The 27,610-nt window shown below is 38.2% G+C and overlaps 1 protein-coding gene across 1 annotated transcript in view; it reads right to left on the bottom strand.

The window, feature by feature from the left end:
- Nucleotides 1-426: 426 nt before the first annotated feature.
- Nucleotides 427-27,610, bottom strand: part of LOC126335352 (2-hydroxyacyl-CoA lyase 1) — a 118,793-nt gene continuing 91,609 nt past the window's right edge. Inside the window, exons 8-12 of the mRNA XM_049998538.1 lie at nt 16,182-16,271; nt 4,923-5,070; nt 4,631-4,738; nt 3,169-3,292; nt 427-764 (exon numbers count right to left, since the gene is read on the bottom strand). Of these exons, the coding sequence (XP_049854495.1) occupies nt 669-764; nt 3,169-3,292; nt 4,631-4,738; nt 4,923-5,070; nt 16,182-16,271 (566 nt within the window). The 3' untranslated portion in view covers nt 427-668. The remainder of the gene's footprint in view (nt 765-3,168; nt 3,293-4,630; nt 4,739-4,922; nt 5,071-16,181; nt 16,272-27,610) is intronic.

The raw sequence follows: 27,610 nt of genomic DNA, 5'->3' as shown, positions 1-27,610 counted from the left end.
TATCAAGTGTTCTAACACCATATCCACATGAAGACATAAGAGGTCACCTGCAAATGTTTTCCATCTGGTGTTTTCAGTTAGAGCTAGGTGTATATTCAGATTGTTTCCACAGAATACGATGTCTGCTTGTACCAAGTTATCAGCTGGATGTTCTGCAGACAACTTGTGCAGTGATGATGACCTTTTGAGTGAAAGGCACATATTGTCCCACAAAGAATCTGCAAATACAATAAGGCACACTGGAGTGCCAATGTGCCTCCCTGAACAACGTGCCAGAAGTAACTAGTTGACACCTACTCTGCCATGACACAAAGTTTACATATGTAGCCCATCTTGGTATGCAGACAAACATGACCATGTGTGGTGGTTGCATGAAATTCATTGCTTTAAATATGACATGTACTTTTAATACCTTCTTGTTACTAGTTATTGAATAGTATTTTTTTATTGTCTTTTTTCTGATGTCACCATTGCAAAACATAATAAATTTAATCGTATAAAAATTGTCCTTATGTATACATGTACCCACATTCACATAAATTGGATCCCAATTAATAATACATTTTATCACATATCTGCAACAGTTGTATCATAATATAAGACGACTTTCTAACTCAGCACATTGCAAAAGTACCCTTGCGGCAAACCCATTTCAAGAAAGCTGAATCTCAGAGCTTTGATTCAGTCAACCAACCAAAATTTTGTGGTTTGCGATCTGCTGATGGATTGATGGAGACATTGATAATACTGGGTCGGTCATTCACCTATAACAAAGAAAAGGAAATCTTTTAGGAATCTAAGAAAATTTACTTAAACAATATTGGTGAAAATGATTTTCATTATATTGGAAATTTATATTTAAGAGAAACGGAACAGGGAATTAATACAAGTAATAGGGCGAAATTTATGAAGAGTGTAAAGTTCATGAATAATTAATAAAAAATAGTAATCCAGAAGTGTGTGAGCATTTGTAGTAATAGGAACTCTGAACACATTACATACATTGTACATTAAATGAACCTTGAGAACATGTAGCGTAGGCTCGTCAACTTTTTACAGAGAAAATAAGTAATCAAGGAGGAAGCCTACAAAATAGACATTTTAAATACTGTTTTCTACAAAGAACAGTGGGAAGTGTTTATTTACTCATTTTGCTTCCTTTTGCAAGCCTTTACACATCCCCCATACAGCCCTAATCTCTATCCACGCAAATTCCACATTTTTGGAGCCCTGAAGAAATACATTTGTGGCTGTTGATTTGCTTCAGATGAAGAAGTGCACACCTGTGTACAGTCAGCGTCCTGTAGCCTTCAGCAAACATTTTTCCATGACGGCATTGACAGCATTGATTAACGGTTATGGCGATTACTTTTGAAACAATAAACAGTTCAATCACTCTTTTTCAATCTGTCTCATTTCTATTTACTACCCCTTCTACACATTAGGTTCCCAGATATGTCAGTGGCTCAAAGACATCTTATGCAATAGAACCCAGAATATCATCGCCCTTGAAGGAGAGTGTTCATAAGAACCAAGGGTATCATCAGGAATACCCTAAGGAAGTGTGATAGGACTGCTCTTATTCTTTATATACATGAATGATCTGGTGGAAAGGGTAAGCAGCACTCTATGGCTGTGTAGTGTACAAAAGGTGTCGTCATTGAATGACTGTAGGAGGATACAAGATGACTTGGACAAATTTTGTAGTTGATGTGGTGAATGTCAGTTTCCAAATGTAGAAAAATGTAAGTTAATGCAGATGAGCAGCAAAAATAATACAGTGATGTTTGAATACAGAATTGGTAGTCAGCTGTGTGACAGTCACATCGATTAAATATCTAAGCGTAATATTGCAAATCAATTTGAAATGAAACAAGCAAGTACAGCAGTGATTGGTCAACTTTGATTTACTGGGAAAATTTTACAAAAGTGTAGCTCATCTATGAAGAAGATCATGTACAGGACACTACTGTGACTCGTTCATGAGCCCGCTTGAGAGTTTGGTGTCCCCACCAAATCGAATTAAAGGAAGACATGAAAGTAATACAGAGGTAAGCTACTACATTTGTTACCAGTAGATTTGATCAACACATGAGTATTATGGAGGTGCTTCATGAACTCAAATGGGAATCCATGGAGGAAAGGTATCACTCTTTTTGCAAAACATTATTTAGAAAATTTAGAAAACTGGCATTTGAATCTCACTGCAGAATGATTCTACTGCCGCCAATATACAATTTGCTTAAGGACCAAGAAGATAAGACAGAGAAATTAGGACATGTACAGAGGCATATAGACAATCATTTTCCCCTCGCTCTATTTCTGATTGGAACAGGAAAGGACTTGACTAGCAGTGGTACAAAGTATCCCCACCATACCCCATACAGCAGCTTTTGGAGTATGTTTGTAGATGTACATGTAGATGTGCTTGTGTTCAACAAAACTGGTACTATAAATTCGTGAATTTGCTACATACATTCAAGTTAGTGCTGGCTACATTTAAAATAGTACCTTTTGAAGTCCACGCATACCTGCAGGCATAAATCCACTACTTACACAGTGGAAAATATTTCAGTTTGTAGTTTCTCCGTAAGACTTTGCTAGACCTCCACCATTTTTACTTTCTGGCAAGATACAGGAACATTTCTATAGTAAACTGCTCACACATTGCCAGTGAGTTGATTGACTTTAATTAAACTTCACATGAAATAAAACCACAGTTCAAGTTCAGAAAAAAGAGAAAAATGGTTATGTTTCAAAACACCATAACCAACAGTTCCATAATAATGTGAAGAGTTTAGTTTTTACCAAGGAAATGCACAGAGCAAAGTAGTAGTCCAAGATCAGAACATTATGTCATCCTTTGCTTTACAATCATTAAAATGTTTTTCTGTTTGCTGAAATCGAACTGAAACATTACACACAAAAATAAAAGTTTTTAATTTCAATTAAACAATTAGGGGTCAGATATTAAACAGTCAACACATACTCAGCTAAAGAAGCAACAACATAAAAAGGGGAAGGGGGGGAGGGGGAGGGGGAGGGAGAGAGAGGAGAGAGAGAGAGAGAGAGAGAGAGAGAGAGAGAGAGAGAGAGAGAGAGAGAGAGAGAGAGTGAGAGAGAGTGAGTGTTTAGTAACAGGATGATGTGTAAATTACGTGACCTTACCATTAGTGAATTCCGGACAGCACTCTGGAGCTGTTGCACAGTTGTACAATAATAACCATCATATCCAGCTATGCCCATCATTTTATCATATCGAGCATTTACTGACAGAGCAGATGGTGGAGTCCTGCAAAATAAAATATGCCATAAGGTAATTACAAATGGAAAGCACTTTGAACACACACTACTTAATAATTCAAAAACTTCAGCTACATGTATGTAGTTATTGTTTTCACTGCACATACAACACAACAAACTGAATAGTCCACAAAATCCATTTAAACCACAATACAAAAGACGAGCAACCAATGTTTGCTTCCATTTATGATATTGTAACAAATGAATGGAGGGAGTCAGTAAGTAAATAATAACTTGTGTGTGCCATAACCTACTGCTGCTACCATGATGTGTTAAAGTCATAAACAAGCCACTATCCAGTTATTCATATATTGTCTACTGGAGTCACTAAGTGGACAACGTAAATGAGACCAACTGAAGCTTAAAAACATCAATAGCCTGGTACAAAATTTATAAACTTTGAATGTAAATGTCTTATTTGAAACAACTTTTATAGCATAATTATCTTTACTGGATATAAACAACAACAACTAATGGATTTATGCCTTGTCAATGAAAGTTACTAAAACCAGATTTACCTTATGTTACCATAAACACAATATACACATTTCTCTGTTTCCAGGAGTTCTTATTTTAGAGCTCCATCCTACAAGTACTTTTTTGTATGCCACAAAGTGTGACAAATCAGCATCAAACTCTATTCAGTCTTTAACTTGTTACATATTACACTCAGTTGTTTAGTAAAAGTTTGACATACTACTGGAAAAAATCGCACTACAGATCCTTCCATTGGCCACCAGTTTTCCTGAATTCCAGAGACAGGAACTTGCACTTCAGATATCCTTTCACACTGCCGCCCTCCTGGACTCCTCTATGTTTGCCTTCCAAATTCTCCTTGTTTTTCCCTCCTTTCATTCTTTTTAACTTCTTTTTTTAATTATTGCCCTGCCTCATTTTAATATATTTTTTTATTTCCCTACTCAGTACACACATTTACTATCCCCTATCATCTTTGAGCTGAGACTTGCATAGTGTTTACACATCTATTTGTTTTAATTTTCTAGTCCCTCTGATATTTCCTTCACTGGAGTCAGTCATACATATTCATAATACCTACCCCTAAATTAGGTTCCAAGTAAGCTGACTGCTCCCCCTTTCCTACTTCCCACATTTTTTTCTGTTTTTCCCCTACCTCTCTTTTTTCATACTGCAGAAGAAGCCTATGTTTCCAAAAGCTACAATTAATTATTTTCATTTATTGTTTCTGTTTTTACAGGCTGTACTTTCAGCTGAATATTCTAAAAGCAAGCAGTGGTCAGCTTTTCTGTCTTTTTATGAAATTAATAAATTTCTGAATGATATTTTTCTTTTTCTGTTAGATACTTACACTTTTGTAACTTCTCCAGCTTCCTGCAAGTCTTTGAAGAATTCTTTCTCAAACCCACCATATATTCCATTGTTATTTACAATTATTATTATCACTGGAAGTTTGTACCTGGGAATGATGATAAAAATAATGAGATAAATGTGTATTAAACACCTAAGCTATCAGATTTTAAATACACCACAGGAAAGTCATCTCAGTTACACATTAAGACCAAGTACTTAACATGATTAGCACTATTGTTGGTCAAAACTATAACTAGTTGGATGTAGCATATACTCAAATAATTACTAACCTGAACATTGTTTCTACTTCCATCCCAGAAAAACCAAAAGCAGAATCTCCTTCAACACACAGGACTCGTTTACTTGGTGAATTTGTTCTGCACCATAAGGCAGCAGCAATACCAAATCCCAGTCCTACACCCATTGTTCCAAATGTGCCTACAATACAATCACATCATAGCGATAAGCATACACTGAAATATCTACTGTATATAGTTCTGGAGCAGTTTAAATAAATTTGTAAGTATGAAGGTATTTTAAAAATAAATTATGGAGAACAACGTGAGTGTATTCACCAAACCATTCAACCAAATGTAGATGAGATAATGGCAGGAAAAGAGCCAAACAGAGAGCGCCAGAAGAGTGTAAAGCTTGTGGGAATAAACAACAATGCAAAGTATGTATGATTAGACAGTGAGGATCCCAAGAACGCTCAGTTGGCAAGGAATAAACAAAGATCAGGCCGAAGTGAAGAAGAGGTGAGTGCAGGAAACCAAGGAGGGAGAGGGAGAGAGAAAAGGCCAATAATAAGGAATTATGTGAAACAAAAAATGGAGGGGACAGTACATAAAAAGAGATACAACATATGGTTATATAGGACTGAACAACTTGAGTTACTGTTGAGAGTGATCTCTAGGCTGAAGGATAAATTCCCTTTCCTGAACTCTGGTTTGACATCCTCAATTATGTACACATTTGTATTTCACATGCTACATGTCTTGCCATTGCATTACTGGAAGCAGTATGGCAAAAAGTATTGCCCGAATTCTAATTAATCCTCCACAGTTTCCTTACATTTGCACGTATGGCGAAGGGTATACAGTTCACCAGCATCCCCATGTTACTTCACTTGTACAGGGTGTTTCAAAAATGACCTGTATATTTGAAACGGCAATAAAAACTAAACGAGCAGCGATAGAAATACACCGTTTGTTGCAATATGATTGGGACAACAGTACATTTTCAGGCAGACAAGCTTTCGAAATTACAGTAGTTACAATTTTCAACAACAGATGGTTCTGCAAGTGATGTGAAAGATATAGAAGACAACACAGTCTGTGGGTGCGCCATTCTGTACGTCGTCTTTCTGCTGTAAGCGTGTGCTGTTCACAACGTGCAAGTGTGCTGTGGACAACATGGTTTATTCCTTAGAACAGAGGATTTCTCTGGTGTTGGAATTCCACCGCCTAGAACACAGTGTTGTTGCAACAAGACGAAGTTTTCAATGGAGGTTTAATGTAACCAAAGGACCGAAAAGCGATACAATAAAGGATCTGTTTGAAAAATTTCAACGGACTGGGAACGTGACGGATGAACGTGCTGGAAAGGTAGGGCCACCGCGTACGGCAACCACAGAGGGCAACGCGCAGCTAGTCCAGCTGGTGATCCAACAGTGGCCTCGGGTTTCCGTTCACCGTGTTGCAGCTGCGGTCCAAATGACGCCAACGTCCACGTATCGTCTCATGCACCAGAGTTTACACCTCTATCCATACAAAATTCAAACGCAGCAACCCCTCAGCACTGCTACCATTGCTGCATGAGAGACATTCGCTAACGATATATTGCACAGGATTGATGACGGCGATATGCATGTGGGCAGCATTTGGTTTACTGACGAAGCTTATTTTTACCTGGATGGCTTCGTCAATAAACAGAACTGGCGCATATGGGGAACCGAAAAGCCCCATGTTGCAGTCCCATCGTCCCTGCATCCTCAAAAAGTACTGGTCTGGGCCGCCATTTCTTCCAAAGGAATCATTGGCCAATTTTTCAGATCCGAAACGATTACTGCATCACGCTATCTGGACATTCTTCGTGAATTTGTGGCGGTACAAACTGCCTTAGACGACACTGCGAACACCTCGTGGTTTATGCAAGATGGTGCCCGGCCACATCGCACAGCCGACGTCTTTAATTTCCTGAATGAATATTTCGATGATCGTGTGATTGCTTTGGGGTATCCGAAACATACAGGAGGTGGCGTGGATTGGCCTCCCTATTCGCCAGACATGAACCCCTGCGACTTCTTTCTGAGAGGACACTTGAAAGACCAGGTGTACCACCAGAATTCAGAAACAATTGAACAGCTGAAGCAGTACATCTCATCTGCATATGAATCCATTCCGCCAGACACGTTGTCAAAGGTTTCGGGTAATTTCATTCAGAGACTATGCCATATTATTGCTACGCATGGTGGATATGTGGAAAATATCGTACTATAGAGTTTCCCAGACCGCAGCACCATCTGTTGTTGACAATTGTAACTACTGTAATTTCGAAAGTTTGTCTGCCTGAAAATGTACTGTTGTCCCAAGCATATTGCAACAAATGGTGTATTTCTATCGCTGCTCATTTAGTTTGTATTGCTATTTCAAATATACCGGTCATTTTTGAAACACCCTGTAGGTGGTGCACTGGGACAACTGTTGGTATGCATAGGCCCAAACCCCAGATCACGTAAGAAACAGATTGCCTGATCACTTGGTCTAGCAGGCAACCCTTGTCAGGGAACGGCCACCCGTGGCAACAGCGTCACATGCTTACTTGTGGCACCAACCACTAGATTGCACTCCGTTCTGCGAAATATGTGGCAACATCCGTCCATATGCATGCAGCTTTCCACCATTTGGCGTCCGTGAAGTACAGCTGTTTCTGACATACCGGTGGTAGTGGATCGAGTCGTCATGCCGAGGGCCTGCGAGTATATCAACTGTGGAAGGAGTAGACGGACAAATCCTGAACTAAAAATGTTCAGATTTCAAGTCAAAGATAAAGAAAAGTTACGGAAATGGATTTTAAATTCAGGTAAATCAATAAATTAGTTACGAGTAAGAATTAATAAAGAGCCCTAAGCATTCAATCTTATATATATCGTACAATTTTTAAATGAAATCTTTGCTGCAATTTGGACTTTTTTAAACTGTTTATTCACTTCACTATAGTAATTTTGGCTGTAGATGCATTTTTGTGTGCAATGTGAAAACTGAAACCAATATAAGATATGGATAACAAAATGCAAAGAATCGTGTGGTAACATTTGGTAAACAACTTAAGAAGCATTACCTTACAAGACCTTTCCCTAGGTACTTGAAAATGGCTCTAGAGCTGAAATCGCAACAGTGAAATAAATGAATAATAGCCGTCATCTAACTGCTAGGTCATCGGTCCCTCTAAATCCTGTATATACTAGAGGGAACAAAGTGAACGAGTGTAAAACCTCGTTTACACTGCTGCAAATGAGTATTCATAGGTAATTTGCCAATGTTCACAGCCATTCGTTTATACTTGTGAATAAGCGTTTATACTGGAATGAAGGGAGGAGAATAGAAGAGAACGAGCATAACATGCAAACTATAGATGCTGCCTATTTTAATTTTTTTATCTGTGCGCTAATAATCCTCACACAGCTTTCACTCGAAAACAACACTACTTATAGTAACAGGTCTCCGCGAGTGCGGATATCCCCAGTAATAACTGTGTTGTAGATAAAAGCGTACATCTGTTGCGAATATTTGCAGGTTATCTTTAAACTGTACAAAGTAAATTTTTAACATAATTAGGGTCTGCCGTCTGTGGCTCTTCAAAGTTGACACCACCAAAATATGCTCGAAAAACATGCTTTCACTCGTATATTACCGCTTTTTCAGCCCCCTTTCAACAACAATCCAAAATTCATCATTTTGTGCCACTCTTATATCATTTACGATAAGTTACATGCAAAGTAAAAGAATTTAAATTTGAAATGACTGTCACTGAAATATGTCCAGCCTTAATTCGCATCATAACCGAGTGCGGATTTTGAAAACTTTCTAGTGTTAACCTGCACGTGTAGATCTTTTTTAACACCATAATCCATATCAGAAGAGCTGTATAGCAAAGAGGAAATAGACGGCATGGAAGGCGAGTGTAAAACCTATGCGACTGCAATACAGTTTGCACTTAAACAGCAACTTGCGAGAAATGTGTGTGTGTTACTTTTCATTTATTTCATTTCGCATATGATTGTTGAGAAATAAACTTGGTTTGTAGAATTACAAGAGCTAATCTACATTCTTAGACTGAAAACTCAGGAAAAACCACAGCCGATCATGAGCTACAATCAGCAGTGTGATGAATGCATTTCGCGTGCAGCGCTCTAGCCGAACACAAATCAGCGTAATTCACGTCACTGAAGATACAGCAGTGCCAATTCCGTGACATGGACAGGTCAGTTAGCATTCTAGCATTGCCTGTGACATCTGTTGACCAACGGGAAAACTATTTTTACAGTTGCCTGTTCCACCGTAAGGACAGTCAATCTGTTTCTTGCGTGATCTGGGCCCAAACAAAAAATGTTCAAATGTGTGTGAAATCTTATGGGACTTAACCACTAAGGTTATCGGTCCCTAAGCTTACACACTACTTAACCTAAAGTATCCTAAGGACAAACACACACATCCATGCCCGATGGAGTACTCGAACCTCCACCGGAACCAGCCGCACAGTCCATGACTGTAGCGTCTAGACCTAGGCCCAAACATGTGCAAGATGTATGTAGGAGAAGGTAATATGCATTTGGGCCCTTCTTGGAATGTTAAGATTTTTTTTCTTTTTTTGCGCATTAAAACTTTATTGTAAAATGTCCCATTTCCGTCTGAGTTGCATTTCCATGCTGATCTCTTGATTTCTTTGAATTCTTTTGTTGCATTTTTTAATGCATATACTGGATAACAGTTGAGATAAGCCACATCTCTTTATGACTCCATTTGATGTTCTTGCCCACAGTCCTTCCTCATCTACAATGCCATTCTGGTTATTGTAACTGCAGAGCAATTTACCTATAATCTATCACTGCATTCTTTATCAATTTCAAAATTTTGTTTCTATTAACATTACTGAGTACCTTGCTATTCTTGTAAGGTGATCAACAGAGGTTTAAGAACCACTATGTCTCTATACCCTCCCATGAACCATGGATCTTGCCTTTGGTGGGGAGGCTTGTAAGCCTCAGTGATACAGATAGCCTTACCATTGGTGCAAACACAATGGAAGGGTATTTATTGAGGGGCCAGACAAACATGAGGTTCCTGAAGAGGGACAGCAGCCTTTTCAGTAGTTGCAGGGGCAACAGTCTGGATGATTGACTGATCTGGCCTTGTAACAATAATCAAAACGGCCTTACTGTGCTGATACTGCGAATGGCTGAAAGCAAGGGGAAACTACAGCTGTAACTTTTCCTGAGGACATGCAGCTTTACTGTATGGTTAAATGATGACAGCATCCTCTTGGGTAAAATATTACGGAGGTAAAATAGTCCTCCCATTTGGATCTCCGGGCAGGGACTCGTCAGGAGGACATCATCATCAGGAGAAAAAAAAAAGTTGGCATTCTACAGACTTGAGCGTGGAATGTCAGATTCCATAATCAGGCAGGTAGGTTAGAAAATTTAAAAGGGGAAATGGCTAGGTTAAAGTTAGATATAGTGGGAATTAGTGAAGTTCAGTGGCACGAGGAACAAGACTTCTGGTCAGGTGAATAAACGGTTATAAATACAAAATCAAATAGGGGTAATGCACGAGTAGGTTTAATAATGAATAAAAAAATAGGAATGCAGGTAAGCTACAACAAATAGCATAGTGAACACATTATTGTACCCAAGATGGATATGATGCCCATGCCTACCATAGTAGTACAAGTTTATGTGCCAACTAGCTCTGCAGATGATGAAGAGATTGATGAAATGTATGATGTGATAAAAGGAGGATAGTGAAGGGGGACAAAAATTTAATAGTCATGGGTGACTGCAATTCGATAGTAGGAAAAGGAAGAGAATGAAACAGCAGGTGAATGTGGAATGGGGATAAGGAATGAAAGAGAAAGCCATCTGTTAGAATTTTGCAAAGACCATAACTGAGTTATAGCTAACAGTTGTTTCAAAAATAATGAAAGAAGTTTGTGTACATGGAAGAGGCCTGGAGATACTGGAAGTTTTCAGATAGATTATATAATGGTAAGACAGAGATTTAGAAACCTGGTTTTAAATTGTAAGACATGTCCAGGTTCGGATGTTGACTCTTACCACAATCTATTGGTTATGAAGTGTAGATTAAAACTGACGGAACTGCAAAAAGATGGGAATATAAGGAGATGGAACCTAGATAAACTTACAGAACCAGAGGTTGTACAGAGTTTTAGGGAGAGCATAAGGGAATGGGGGAAAGAAATACAGTAGAAGAAGAATGGGTAGCTTTGAGAGATGAAATAGTGACGGCAGCAAAGGATCAAGTAGGTAAAAAGATGACAGACAATAGAAATCCTTGGGTAACAGAAGATACATTGAATTTAATTGATGAAAGGAGAAAATATGAAAATGTAGTAAATGAAGCAGGCTAAAAGGAATATAAACGTCTCAAAAATGAGATTGACAGGAAGTGTAAAATGGTCAAGCAGGGACAAATGTAAGGATGTAGAGGCATATATCTCTAGGGGTAACATAGATACTGCCTACAGGAAAATTAAAGAGACCTTTGGAGAAAAGAGAACCACTTGTATGAACATCAACAGCTCAGATGGAAACCTAGTTCTAAGCAAAGAAGGGAAAGCAGAAAGGTGGGTGGAGTATTTGGAGGGTCTATACAAGGGTGATGTACTTGTGGACAATATTATGGAAATGGAAGAGGACCTAGATGAAGGTGAAATGGAACATATGATCTTGCATGAAGAGTTTGACAGAGCACTGAAAGACCTAAGTCGAAACAAGGCCCCAGGAGTAGACAACATTCCATTAGAACTACTGATAGTCTTGGAAGAGCCAGCCCTGACAAAATTCTAACATCTGGTGAGCAAGATGTATGAGACAGGAGAAATAGCCTCAGACTTCAAGACGAATATAATAATTCCAATCCCGAAGAAAGCAGGTGTTGACAGATGTGAAAATTACCGAACTATCAGATTAATAAGTCACAGCTGCAAAATACTAACACGAATACTTTACAGATGAATGGAAAAACTAGTAGAACCCGACCTTGGGGAAGATCAGTTTGGATTCCGTAGAAATGTTGGAACACATGAGGCAATACTGACCCTACGACTTATCCTACAAGGTAGATTAAGGAAAGGCAAACCTGTGTTTCTAGCATTTGTAGACTTAGAGAAAGCTTTTGGCAATATTGTCTGGAATACTGTCTTTCAAATTCTGAAGGAGGCAGGGATCAAATACTGGGAGCGAAAGGCTATTTACAATTTGTACAGAACCAGATGACAGTTATAAGAGTAGAGGGACATGAAAGGGAAGCAGTGGTTGGGAAGGGAGTGAGACAGGGTTGTAGCCTATCCCCAATGTTATTCAATCTGTATATTGAGCAAGCAGTAAAGGAAACAAAAGAAAAATTCGGAGTAGGAATGAAAACTTTGTGGTTCACCGAAGACATTGTGATTCTGTTAGAGACAGCAAAGGACCTGAAAGAGCAGCTGAACAGAATGGACACTGTCTTGAAAGGAGGACATAAGGTGAACACCAACGAAAGCAAAACAAGGATAATGGAATGTAGTCGAAATAAATTGGGTGATGCTGATGGAATTAGATTTGGAAATGAGAGACAAAGTAGTAAATGAGTCTTGCTATTTGGGGGAAAAATAACTGATGATGATCAAAGTAGAGAGGATATAAAATGTAGACTGGCAATGGTAAGGAAAATGTTTCTGAAGAAGAGAAATTTGTTAACATCAAGTATAGATTTAAGTGTCAGGAAGTTGTTTCTGAAACTATTTGTATGGAGTGTAGCCACATATTAGAGTGAAACATGGATGATAAATAGTTTAGACAAGAAGAGAATAGAAGCTTTCGAAATGTGGTGCTACAGAAGAATGCTGATGATTAGATGGGTAGATAACATAACTAATGAGGAGGTACTGAATAGAATTAGGGAGAAGAGAAATTTGTGGCACAACTTGACTAGAAGAAGGGATCGGTTGGTAGGACATGTTCTGAGGCATCAAAGGATCACCAATTTAGTATTGGAGGGCAGCTTGGGGGTAAAACTCATAGAGGGAAACCAAGAGATGAATACACTAAGCAGATTCAGAAGGATGGAAGTTGCAGCAGATTCTTGGAGATGAAGAAACTTGCACAGGATAGAACAGCATGGAGAGCTGCATCAAACCAGTCTCTGGACTGAAGACCACAACAACATGTCTTTATAATGTGATTATTGCCTCAGATATTTAACTGAATTGCTGATCAAGAGAATGTTTATTACATGTGTTTGCTCCAACTCTAAGGGCATGTCGACATGCTGTTTATCACTTTCTCCTTTTTTTCAGCATGTTGAGGATTTTTTATGGTTTTCACATCTTGTACAACAATGTGTCCTACTACAGTGTGCACAAATTGAGGGGCTGCTAGATACACAGCTGGCTGGGGAAGCATGGAGATAGTGGCAGTGGTGTGTGATTGCTTAGATCACTGTGCGGGAAATTCAGCGTGCTGGAGAGGAAGTGCAGTTTTAAACTGAAGCCTACACTCACATTTTTTTGTAAATACTAAGTGGGGCCCTCCCACATTTGCATGTTGACCATTCAGAAAGAGCTACCATCACCCCTGCTTTTGTCAGTATCTAAAAAGATTTCCACTGAAAATGCAGCGATTTATTTTTGCCTTCTTTGTTAACCATTTGTAACTTTCAGAGAAACATCATTAATGGCGACTTTTGAGTAAAATTTGAGTAAAACCTACACATTTTTCTGGCTACCATTTTAATATTTACTTCTTTTGCCAAAACACTGCTGAGTTTACACAGTCTCACCTCACTAACATATTGTGCAGGCACAACTGCGAGACAATTCTGAAACAGTGGTTTATTAAGTTTATTAACTGAGGAACAGAGCAAAAGCAAGGTCAGTAGCTTATTAAAAAGCAAATTCTCATCCAAAAGACGTGTAATGTCTTCACTTATGTTGTTCAAAAACCCACAGTATTTCTTGTTTCACCAGCTATCGATATGGCACTTAAAAATTAAATTCTTTCACTGAATTAATCTGTAGTTATTGGAATAATACAGTAGATAATGGAGTTTTACATAATAACAATATTGTGAAATACTCTCCTTTTTGCATGCTCTCATTTGCCAACCTCTTATTTCGATATCTGAAACAGTTTATGGTATATGAGGAATGTTGTAGACATTTCACTTTGGCTTTATCACTGGTGCAGTGCAATCGCAAATGAGTGTGCTACATCAGATCAAATTTCTCGAGATCGGTAATAGTATGTATCTCTACAAAGTCTAAAGAAAAATTTAATACATTAGCTAAATTTCATACACAACATATTATGTAATAAGCACCAAATGCAAAATTATAGCTATCTCTATTTTTCATTGCACATTTTTCTGAATCTTGCACAGTGTCTTACTTTCATGTAAATATCACAATAACTATGACCATTAACGAAATGATGGGCACATTATCATCATCATCATCATCATCATCATCATCATGATCATCAAGGACCTGACAAATACAGCTATAATTAAAACAAAAATGAATTTTTTTTACGTTATAGTTTCTGTAAAATTGTTTGAGACAAATCACAGGGTCCGCACCTTGATTCTGTTATCATTGACCCACCAAAAGGCAGAAAACCCTTATCTGCCTCCCCTCGTGAACAAGCTAATGAACTCACCCAGTGCTTTGGATGAAAACTGGTCACTGTGCATTGGCCACCAAATCCTGTGCAAGCTATACCTGATCCATTTCCAATGTCTTAGACTCTCTTCCTTTAAACAGTTTCCATTTCCAGAAGGTTTTTGATGGAAATGAACCATATATTTTACAGTATGAAAATGGCAAGTGGTGACTCCTTCCATTCACCTCCATTTGTAGCAGCATGGCAGCCCAGCCTGGGCTAACTGAAAACCAGCGATCAGCAAAGCTCCTGCCTACCAAGCTAACTCTGCACCTCCCCAGCATCCACACTGCTCACTTACACTGCTGGTAGGCCTTAGAATACCATGCTTTCCAGGGATCAAGCGTACCGAACTGTCACTCAATCAGCCTGTGCTTTTGCTTTGATGAGGCAGTATCTTTCAGCTGTGTTCTCAACAACCGATCCCATGCAACACCATGTGGCTCACATCGTCAGTACCACACTTTGCTGAAGTTCACACTGACAGCAGGATTTTGCACCCTGCCCAGTTTCTGGATTCTTCTGTGGTCCAGAAGAGAGAAGTGCCACCATGTCTTCTGTGCTGCCTACCCCAGCTGTGTCCCCTAGAGAGGTGTTCCTTAACTACAGCTGTACTGAGCCTGAGGTCAGATACCCAGTTCATCTCCCACAGTGTCAGCATCTGGATTACTGTGTGGAGTTTAGTGTACTTTAGTGGGTGAAGTTCAGTGAGTGCCAGGAAGGTTTATTACCATTTCATTCCTGCTCATTTTGGCAGCTCCTTACTGCCAAGCACGTCACCAAAACGAGTTTTCTCTCTAAATGTCCTGGCTACCTTGACTGCCAGGCAAGTCTGTCTCACTATTGAACTTTCTCCTGTTTTTGCCCATGGACATATAAGACTTGGGTGTGGACATTGTTCTAGCTAAACACTGTGTTAATGTCTCCCTTCTCAGTACTTGTCTTCTCACGCCACCAGACGACGTCAAACAAAATGCTGTAAACTGTATGATAGTTCGCCCTGTTCAAAGACACTGCCATGACTGAGGACCCCCCTTGATTAAGAGGCTGCAACCCATGAAATTTTGTTGCAGTAGTTAGCTTTCAGAAATAAATATCTCTCAAACCAGCTCACATACCTCTTACAATACACCTCATTATTTATTGTTGTCCTTACTGATTAGCATATCTTAGGGGCACAGAAGGAAACCTTTAAATAATACCTTCAGGCATCAAAGATGAGGTTACTGTACATCATCAGATACACACAAAAATGATAAAAATGGGTCATGGCTGTCTATACACATAATTCACAAAGGTTGTTAGAACACATCTGGAAATTTTACCCTGTGAATCCAATCAAAAAATTGAATTCTAGCTCATTTATCAAACTACAGTGCATTCCCAACAATTAACATCTTCCGTTTGATTTAAGTGGTGGATAGCAAACACAACTTATAGATTTGTTTGCCCCCTTTTTTCCCTTCAGGTTCTGTTGCATCATGTGAATGCAATCCTAATAAAAAATTACACAAAATTCCTAAAAATGACAACAGTGATGCAGTATTACAGAATTAGTGACATGAATAAGGTGTTAACAATAATTGTAACAGTATTCAGTACATACCAGCATCCAACCTGTGCCTCGGAAGAATGTTGGAAAGAACTGATCTTCCTATATCCATTGTGTTGGCACCTTCACTCACAATGATGCAGTCTGAAAGTCACAAAGAAATTCAAGATTTTAGTTTTGATTATACATATATGGATCTCACCGTTGGTGGGGAGGCTTTTGTGCCTTAGTGATACAGATAGCCATACCATAGGTGCAACCACAACGGAGGGGTATCTGTTGAAAGACCAGCAAACATGTGGTTCCTGAAGGAGGACAGCAGTCTGGTCTGACCTTTTAAGATCAACTAAACTGGCCTTGCTGTGTTGATACCATGAATGGCTTAATTCAGTGGAAACTACAGCTGTAACTTTCCTGAGGGCATGCAGCTCTACTGTATGGTTAAATGATTATGGTATCCTCTTGGGTAAAATATTTCAGAAGTAAAATAGCCCCCATTTGGATATCCAAGTAGGGACTACTCAAGAGGATGTCATCATGAGAAACAAAAATGGTGTTCTACAAATTGGAGCGTAGAATGTTAGATCTCTTGATTACACAGGTCAGTTAGAAAATTTATAAGGGAAATGGATAGGTTGAAATTAGATATAGTGGTAATTAGTGAAGTTTGGTGGTAGAAGGAATAAGACTTCTTGTCAGGTGAATAAACAGTTATAAATACAAAGTCAAGCAGGGGTAATGGAAGAATAGGTTTAATAATGAATGAGAAAGTAGGAATGTGGGTAAGCTGCTATGAACAGCATAATGAACACATTATTGTAGCCAAGACAGACACGAAGCCCATACCCATCACAGCAGAACAAGTTTATATGCCAACTAGCTTTGAGGATGATGAAGAGATTGACAAAATGTATGAGATAAAAGAAATTACTCAGATAGTTGTGGGAGATGAAAATTTAATTGTGATGGGGGACTGGAATTAGACAATGGGCAATAGGAGGGAAAGAAAAAAATAATAGGTGAGTATGGACTGGGGGAATGAAATGAGGGAGGAAGCTGACTGGTAGAATTTTGCACAGACCATAATTTAATCATCACTGACACTTGGGTTACAAATCATGAAAGAAGGTTGTGTATGTGGAAGAGACCTGGAGGCATTGGAAGGTTTAACATTGATTATATACTGGTAAGACAGAGATTTTAGAACCTGATTTTAAATTGTAAGACATTACCAGGGGCAAATGTGGGCTCTGGGCACGATTTATTGGTTATGAACTGTAAATTAAAGCTGAAGAAATTGCAAAAAAGTATGAAATTAAGGAGATGTGATCTGGATAAATTGAAAGAACCAGAGGTTGTTGAGTGTTTCAGAGGGAGAATTAGGGAACAATTGACAACAGGGGAAAGGAGTACAGTAGGTGATGAATGTGTAGCTTTGAGAGATGAAATAGGGATGGCAGCAGAGAATCATATAGATACAAATACAAGGCCTGGTAAAATACTTGGATAACACAGGAAATATAGAATTTAACTGATGAAAGGAGAAAATATATGAATGTAGTAAATTAAGCAGGTGAAAGGGAGTACAAATGTTTAAACAATGAGACTGACAGGAAGTGCAAAATGGCTAAAAAGGAATGGCAACAGGGCAAATGTAATGATTTAGAAGCATATAACACTAGGAGAAAGATAGATTCCACCTACAGGAAAATTACAGACACCTTTGGAGAAAAGAGAACCAGCTATATGAATATAAAGAGCTCAGATGGAAAACTAGTCTTAAGCAAAGAAGGGAAAGCTGAAAGGGGTATATAGAGCAGGCCTGGCAAAGCATGGCTCATGAGGCATGCCCCTCCAGTGAGTGCTTCACCCTCCAATTCAACTTGAGTGGTGACATCACGGCCCTAACACAACCACACCGCATGACTGTCAGCTGTCGTGCATCATAAGCTCTGCAATACTAAATCCCCAAACGCAAATGCTGAAAACATAATTGTGAATTGTGTTTTATTAATCTCAAGAGGTACATTTGCAATCCATTTGGTTTGAGTACACGAGACATGTCAAAAATTTATAATACAGTTACAATGATTTTTACATTAATAAACAATAGCACTACAATAAATAACAACACTACAAGGATATTTCTAGGAATATATAACACATTTTATCCAGCTCAAATTTCCAGTTTGTCCTGCATGAATTCATCCACTGAGTAATAACACTTCAGTGTCAGTATTTCATATAGCTTTCTTTTAAGTGAACCTAAATTCATCTGCATCAACTTGTTCTCTTTTAATTTATTGCAGATACATAAACTACTAAACATTGTTTTTTATTTAGTTATTAATCTTCAACTATTGTACTTACATAATGAAATATTTAAATATTTAAGTTACATTTATTGTTGGTCTTGACAAGTTCTACAATTTGATTTCAATTTGCGTCGCAGTGAAATGGAGTTTATGTTCAAACGATTCATTCGAGATTTCTTTACATTGAACAGATTTAATGTATTTCATTGAAGAAAATGTACTTTCACAAACATACGTTGACCAGAAAGAGAGATTTTATTTGAAGAATTAAGTCTGTGATTTTTGGATAGCAATCTTGTGGCATAGTTATAAAATTTTGGGATCTGTTTCTGTTCTGGACAGCATGATTGCATCATTTTGTAACTTGCAAACTTCTTCTTGAACAAAACTAACATTCACTGGATTATGAAACAACATGACATCCAGCTATATAAAACAAAACAAAAACCTATCAAACTCATTGGAGACTTCCCCAATAATGGAAGTAAAACTTTAATCTTACTTTTGTGTATTCTTGTTTCAGTCCATAGCAATTCTGGAAACAACACAAATTTCCCTTATTTAACTGTAATTTAAACAACATACGTTTACAGCAGAATCCATTAATCTCTCTGTGTGTTTCCTTCCTTGCAGATGTAAGTTGAAATTACCTAAATGATTTCTAAAATCTGTTGTAAATGTTGCTTCTGATAAAAAGAAATTGTTAATCAGTCAGCTCAGATTTTACTTCTCCAGTCATAAACTTGAAAAGTTATATTCCTATTTTAAGTGCAAAAAAACTAGTTACACATTTTCCTGCACTCACCCAACAAATTTTGGAAACGACTTTTGAAAATTGTTTAAATTTTCCTTGTGTTAGAGTCCAATTTCCTCAGCATACTGTATTTGTAATTTTTGTTACGTCTTTCATTATAACCATCATCCTGACTTTTCCTATATGGCACTCCCTGATGAATAATGCAACAAAAATTAACCTATTTAGTCTTTTCTTAATTGACTAACCACTTTACCATCGGTAAAAATTACAGAGAATTTTTTAAAAACACCAAGTTTGCCAACACAACTTTTAACTGCTTTAAAATATCCAAACCCATTGTTCTAAAGTGAGTAACTCTTCATGTACTCAACATCATCATTTATTACACAAAAAAATTACTATTTGACTACAATCTGTTCAATCAGAAATTGTGTCCACGCACACATAATATAGTACCAACATTTTGCAACTAAATTATTGTTTTTTATGTTATGCACCATACCATGAATTCAGTATAAAGTGACAGAGCAGCTGTTTCAAAATGTACAGCAGCATCATTGAAAGTAAACACTTTTGCCATTTCTACTGCAGATTATTTTATGAGTAGGCCATTGCTGATGCATTTCTGAGCCTTAGCTAATTTTAAGCATGAGACATATGATGCAGTGAAACTCTGTTCTTTAAGATTCAATGGTTCAATTAACTCTTGTACCTCTTTTTTCAAGTTATTGACAGAAGGGCATCGTCATCATGAGAGTGACATCTGTCTCTTGCTTCATGGAGGGAAGAGAAATGTCAAGCAAGATTATTATCTTTGTTTTGATTTAAGCATTTTGTATGTATTACACATTGAGGTTTCTCAACAGAATTGTGTAGGAAAAAGTCATTAATCTCTCATTTCTCGTGAAAAATACGCCTTTCACTATTCTTCATTTTCTACATTCTTAAGAACCATAATAGCCTTAGAAATAACCAGAATGAAACTAGAATGGTAAAATAACCAGAATGAAACTAGAATGGTAGCTACAGCAACAAACACAATGACAACTAATGATAGCACAATTAATGACAATAAACCTGAACGAAATGCCTAGAGTAAGTGGACTAGTGAAACAGTGATGCCTTTTAAAAGTTGAAAAGACATTGTCCCATGTGACTACCGATAAACAAACAAACCAATGCCTGCGGCTATGCCGTGATGACAGTGCCCGAGCAGAGTTGAAGGGAAACATCTTGCGAGCCACACTTTGTCAGCCCTGATATCGAGTGTCTATACAACGGAGATGTACTTGAAGGCAATGTTATAGAAATGGAACAGGATGTAGATAAATATGAGGTGGGAGATATGATACTGCAAGATGAGTTTTACAGAACAATGAAAAGGCCCCAGGAGTAGGTGACATTCCATAGAACTTTGATAGCCTTGGGAGAGCCAGCCATGACAAAACTCTTCTGTCCAGTGTGCAAAATGTACAAGACAGGCGAAATACCCTCACACTTCAAACAAATGTAATAATTCAAATTCCAAAGAAATCAAGTGCTGACAGTTAAGTGTATTACTGAACTATCAGTTTAATACGTCATGGTTCCAAAATGCTAACAAACTCTTTATAGAAGAATGGAAAAATGGGTAGAATCTGCCCTCGAGAAAGATCAGTTTGGGTTCCAGAGAAATGTAGAAACATGTGAGGCAATATTGACCCTATGACTTATCTTACAAGATAGGTTAAGTAAAGGCAAACTTTTGTTTATAGCATCCGTAGACTGAGAAAGCTTCTGACGATGTTGACTGGAATACTCTCTTTGAAATTCTGGAGGTAGTAGTGGTAAAATATAGGGAGCAAAGGCTATTTACAACTTTCACTGTAACCAGACAGCACTTATAAGAGTTGGGGAGCATCCAAGGGAAACAAGGGTTGAGAAGGGAGTGAGATAGGTTTGTAGCCTACTGCCAGTATTACTCGATCTTTACTTTGAGCAAGCAGTAAAGGAAAAAAAATGCAGTAAGAATTAAAGAAACAAAAACTTTGAAGTTTTCTTATGACATTGTAATCCTGCCAGAGTCAGCAAAAGACTTGGAAGAGCACTTGAATGGAATGAACAGTGTCTTGAAAGTAGGATATAAGGTGAACATCAACTGTTGCAAAACAATTAGATTAGGAAACAGGACACAAAGTGGTAGATGAGTTTTGCTATTTTGTCAGCAAACTAACTGACGATGGGCAAAGTAGAGAGGATACAAAATATTGACTGGCAATAGCAAGAAAAGTAATGAATTTCTGTCAGCATGCCTCACACTCAGGAAAAGTGCTACCACTCATCATCACCTATGGTGAGGTAACATCCACCCACACACAACAACATAGGCAAGCCCCTGCAAATCAGCAATATTAACTGGATAAGCCCGCTACTATTAAAGCCGACCAACAGGCTACAGCATGGAAACCAACAAGCTTGTATACTAACGCACAAACTGCCAACACTACTCTACACTGTGAATCTGATATATGACCTATCAAAGACTAAACGATAATGAACCTAACTGTCACAGGTATGCTGATGCTGACTGAGAAGCCAACACTGGCACCCAGCAGTAGCCACCACCGGGTAACACTACCGCACAATGTCAAAGGTTTCAATCTGCATGATACCCACTACTAACAAAGCCTACCCTTGCATGACCTGTCACAAGCAGCATGAAAACCACTACTGCTCTCACAACCCAACCCAAGTGTCACAGAAGTTTTTTACCCTTGGCTCTTGCCTTGGCACTTTTTCCCTCTGCTCTTCAAACAACTACCCTTTGTTCAACTTTTGACCTAATCTATCTACAGATGAGTGCATATTAATGGTTAAACTCAACCAGACTACACAAACATCTTGGTACCCACATCTTGCAAGACCTCACTTTACTGAAAACTTAACAACAAAATTCTGAAGAAGAGAATGTGTCAACATCGAGTACAGATTTAAGTGCCAGGAAGAATTTTCTGGAAGTATTCGTATGGAGTTAGCCATGTATAGAAGTGAAACAGTTTTAATCTGCCAGGAAGTTTCATATCAGCGCACACTCCGCTGCAGAGTGAATATCTCATTCTGGAAAAAATGGGTTCATTACGAAAACCCTAATTGCAAAAAAATCTTGCGATTATACTGGCCATGCTTCCACGTTGAAGGCCAAACTGAATATTCACAGCTCCAAGATCATGCTCTATATTTTGTGAGACCAGCTCGGCGTCATGTACTGTGAGGTGTTAAAACCAAGTGAAACAATTGCAGGTGCTCATTTTTTAACGCAATTAATGCATTTGAGCAGAGTATTAAAAGACAAATGGCTGCAATACAACGAGAAACATGATAATGTGATTTTGCAGCACAACAATGCTCGACCTCAAGTAGCAAAAGAGGTCAAAACATACTTGGAAATGTTAGAATGGGAAGTCCTACCCCACCCGCCATATTCTCCAAAACATTGCTCCCTCTGACTATCACCTGTTTAGATCAATGACACATGGCCTGGCTGACCAAGACTTCCGATCTCATGAAGAAGTCACAAACTGGATCGATTCGTGCATCGGTTCAAATGATGAACAATTCTTTTTATGCGGGATTCGTACACTGCCCAAAAGATGAGAGAAAGTAGTGGCCAGCGATGGAAAATACTTTGAATGATACATGTGTAACCAATTTGTTTCATTAAAGCCTCAAATGTTGGGAAAAGATTGTCGAAATTGGTGAATAAAATGTGGTAAACTGGAACAGCTAATATTTACAGAGTTAACAGACTATCAGAATGAAACATTGTTATGCACTATTAATAAACTTATCACACACAAAATACTTAATCTTGACTGTTGTTACCAAATGCTGTCAAAACTAAAATCTAACAAATATTTTTATTTAAGCTGGTTTAACAGTTTCTGTTAAGATATTCATCTATGGAGTAAAAGGAGTTGCCTATCAAAAACTCTTTCAAATTCCATTTACACTGTGCATTATCTGAAACCAAGGTTTTAATGGTTGCTAGCAATTTATTGAAAATGTGTGTTCCTGAATATTGGACCCCTTTTAGGACCAAAGTAAGTGATATTAGGTCTTTATGTAGATTGTTCTTATTCCTAATATTGATACTATGTATTGAGCTATTGGTTGGAAATAGAGATGTATTACTTGCAACAAATTTCATTAAGGAATAAATATACTGAGAAGCAGTGGTTAGAATAAAAAGTTCCTTGAACAGGTTTCTACATGATGATCTTGAATTTACACCACAAATGATGCTTATCACACGCTTTTGCACCCTAAAAACTTTTGCTCAGTTTGATGAGTTGCTCCAGAAGATGATCCCATATGACACAATAGAATGAAGATAAGCAAAGTATGCAAGTTTTTTTATACTTATATCTCCGACATCTGACATCATTCTCACTGCAAAAACAGATTTGTTTAGGTGCTTCAGCAATTCTGTGGTATGCCCTTCTGAACCGAATTTATTATTGAGTTGTAATCCCATAAATTTAACACTCTCAACTTCTTTGATCTTCATGTCTTCATATGTTACACACTTGGTGGAAGGAAATCTCTTACAGGTTCTGAACTGCATATAGTGGGTTTTCTCCAAGTTTAATGACAGTGAATTAGCTTTAAGTCATGTATTAATGTCAGTGAAAATTTGATTATCAGCTATTTCTACATCTGCGCTTGACTTGCTACTTATTGCAATGTTTGCATGATCTGCAAACAAAACAAACTTAGCATCTGCCAATGTAACAGATGAGAGGTGATTACTGTAACAAGAAAAAGCAATGGACCCAAGATGGGATCTTGAGGGACATCAGTCAGATGAAGAGACTGCTTACTGCACAGGTATTTTGCAATGATATGCTTTGTTTCCTGTTAGATAAATAAGACTCAAACCATTTCGCAGCATTACCGGGGGCATCATAATATTCTAATTTACAAAAGAGAATGTTGTGTTCACACAATCAAAGGCCTTTGACAGATCACAGAAAATGCCAGCAGCCTCTAATTTATTATCTAATGAATTAAGTACTTTCTCACTAAGTGTAAAGAGCTTTCTCTATTCAGAACTCTTAAGAAATCCAGACTGTGACTTAGGCAATAATTTATTTGCAGTCAGATGCTTAAGGAGACGCTTGAACACAACCTTTTCAAATATTTGTGAGAAAGCTGGCAAAATTGAAATTTATCGATGGTGTGATGGTATCTCTTTATCCCCCTTCTTGTAAAGAGGCTTAACTTCAGAATATTTTAGCCAGTCTGGAAATGTTCCACTGATAAGAGATTGATTGCACAAATAACTTAAGATACAACTCAACTCGCATGAGCACTCTTTGATTAACTTCATTGATATATTATCATATCCATTGGAATACATAGATTTTAAGGATTTTATGATGGATGCTACTTCTTTGGGAGGTGTGTGTCTCGTTCCCATTTAACTGAAGTTACTTTTAAATACTGGTCTCAGATACTCTATTGCACTGTTCACTGAATCAGATAACCCCAAGCTGTCAGTAACAGAAATGAAGTACTTGTTTAAGAGGTTTGCAACACTATACGTACTTGTTACCAAAGTCTCATTTATTTTTAGAGCTATCTGTTCCTCTTCCTTTTTGGCCTCACCTGTCTCTGTCTTCACTATATCCCATACAGTTTTTAACTTGTTGCCTGATGTAATTATCTTTTTCTCATAATAAAGGTGCTTTGATTTCTGGATAACTTACTTCAATATTTTGCTGTATGATTTGTAATGCATTACAATTCTAACATCGGAGCTGTTCCTAGATAGTAGATAATGTCTCCTTTTTGTCCCACATGATATCTTTATTCCTTGTGTAATCTTTGGTTTATTTTTTTGACTTCTGTATGATTTGAGTTACCTTTAGGGGAAAACAATTTTCAAAAGTGGAGGTAACTTTATTAATGAATATGCTTTGCATTTTCCGTTTGAGTCAGAAGTATTGTAAACATCTATCTAGTTCATGTCTTTGAGCAATTTCCTGAATTTCTCAATTTCTGACTTATTTATTACCCTCCTATATTCAGATTTGGCAATGGCCTTGCCGCAGTGGGTACACCGGTTCTCATGAGATCACCGAAGTTAAATGCTGTCGGGCGTGGCCGGCACTGGGATGGGTGACCATCCAACCGCCATGTGCTGTTGCCATTTTTTGGGGTGCACTCAGCCTCGTGATACCAATTGAGTAGCTACTCAACTGAATAGCAACGACTCTGAACAACGAAAACCATCATAATGACCGGGAGAGCGGTGTGCTGACCACAAATCCCTCCTATCCGCATCCTCATCTGAGGATGACACGGCGGTCGGATGGCCCCGATGGGACACTTGTGGCCTGAAGACGGAGTGCTTAATACTCAGATTTAATAGATTTTTTAATCCTGGCAAGTTTAAACATTCAACACATCATCTGCTTATCATGATCAGACAGCCCATTTACTATCGGTTTTGTGATATGACTTTTTTCCCTAGATTTGTCTACAAAGATATTATCAATAGCAGTGTCAGAGCATTTACATTCCTCCCCCATGAACCATGGACCTTGCCATTGGTGGGGAGGCTTGCGTGCCTCAACGATACAGATAGCCGTACCGTAGGTGCAACCACAACGGAGGGGTATCTGTTGAGAGGCCATACAAATGTGTGGTTCCTGAAGAGGGGCAGCAGCCTTTTCAGTAGTTGCAAGGCCTTGTAACACTAACCAAAATGGCCTTGCTGTTCTGGTACTGCAAACGGCTGAAAGCAAGGGGAAACTACAGCAGTAATTTTTCGCGAGGGCATGTAGCTTTACTGTACGATTAAATGATGATCATGGCGTCCTCTTGGGTAAAATATTCTGCAGGTAAAATAGTCCTCCATTTGGATCTCCGGGCGGAGACTACTCAGAGGGATGTTGTTATCAGGAGAAAGAAAACTGGCGTTCTACGGATCGGAGCGTGGATTGTCAGATCCCCTAATCGGGCACGTAGGTTAGAAAATTTAAAAAGGGAAATGGATAGGTTAAAGTTAGATATAGTGGGAATTAGTGTAGTTCGGTGGCAGGAGGAACAAGACTTCTGGTCAGGTGAATACAGGGTTATAAATACAAAATCAGACAGGGGTAATGCAGGAGTAGGTTCAATAATGTATAAAAAAATAGGAGTACAGGTAAGCTACTACAAACAGCATAGTGAACGGATTATTGTGGCCAAGATAAACACAAAGCCCATGCCTACTACAGTAGTACAAGTTTATATGCCAACTAGCTCTGCAGATGATGAAGAAATTGATGAAATGTATGATGAGATAAAATAAATTATTCAGGTAGTGAAGGGAGACGAAAATTTAATAGTCATGTGTGACTGGAATACGAGAGTAGGAAAAGGGAGAGAAAGGAACATAGTAGGTGAATATGGATTAGAGCTACGAAATGAAAGAGGAAGCTGCCTGGTAGAATTTTGCGCAGAGTATAACTTAATCATAGCTAACACTTGGTTCAATGATCATGAAAGAAGGTTGTATACATGGAAGAACCCTGGAGATACTAGAAGATATCAGATAGATTGTATAATGATAAGACAGAGATTTAGGAACCAGGTTTTAAATTGTAAGACATTTCCAGGGGCAGATGTGGACTCTGACCACAATATATTGGTTATGAACTGTAGACTAAAACTGAAGAAACTGCAAACATGTGGCAATTTAAGGAGATGGGACCTGGATAAACTGAAAGAACCAGAGACTGTATAGGGTTTCAGGGAGAGCATAAGGGAACAATTGACAAGAAGGGGGAAAGAAATACAGTAGAAGAAGAATGGGTAGCTCTGAGGGATAAAGTAGTGAAGGCAGCAGAGGATCAAATAAGTAAAACGACAAGGGCTAGTAGAAACCCTTGGGTAACAGAAGAAATATTGAATTTAATTGATGAAAGGAGAAAATATAAAAATGCAGTACATGAGACAGGCAAAAAGGAATACAAATGTCTCAAAAATGAGATTGACAGGACAAATGTAAGGACGTACAGGCTTCTCTCACTAGGGGTAAGATAGATACTGCCTACAGGAAAATTAGAGAGATCTTCGGAGAAAGGAGAACCACTTGCATGAATATCAAGAGCTTTGATGGAAACCCAATTCTAAACAAAGAAGGAAAAGCAGAAAGGTGGAAGTAGGATATAGGGGGTCTATACAAGGGCTATGTACTTGAAGACAATATTAAGGAAATGGAAGAGGATGTAGATAAAGATGAAATGGGAGATACGATACTACGTGAAGAGTTTGACAGAGCACTGAAAGACCTGAGTCGAAACAAGGCCCCAGGAGTAGGCAACTTTCCATCAGACCTACTGATGGCCTTGGGCGAGCCAGTCCTGACAAAACTCTACCATCTG

This window comes from Schistocerca gregaria, chromosome 2 (genome assembly GCF_023897955.1).
Source record: "Schistocerca gregaria isolate iqSchGreg1 chromosome 2, iqSchGreg1.2, whole genome shotgun sequence".
NCBI lineage: Eukaryota > Metazoa > Arthropoda > Insecta > Orthoptera > Acrididae > Schistocerca > Schistocerca gregaria.
The sequence above is the reverse complement of the archived record's forward strand: the minus strand, read 5'-3'. Positions and strand labels throughout refer to the sequence as shown.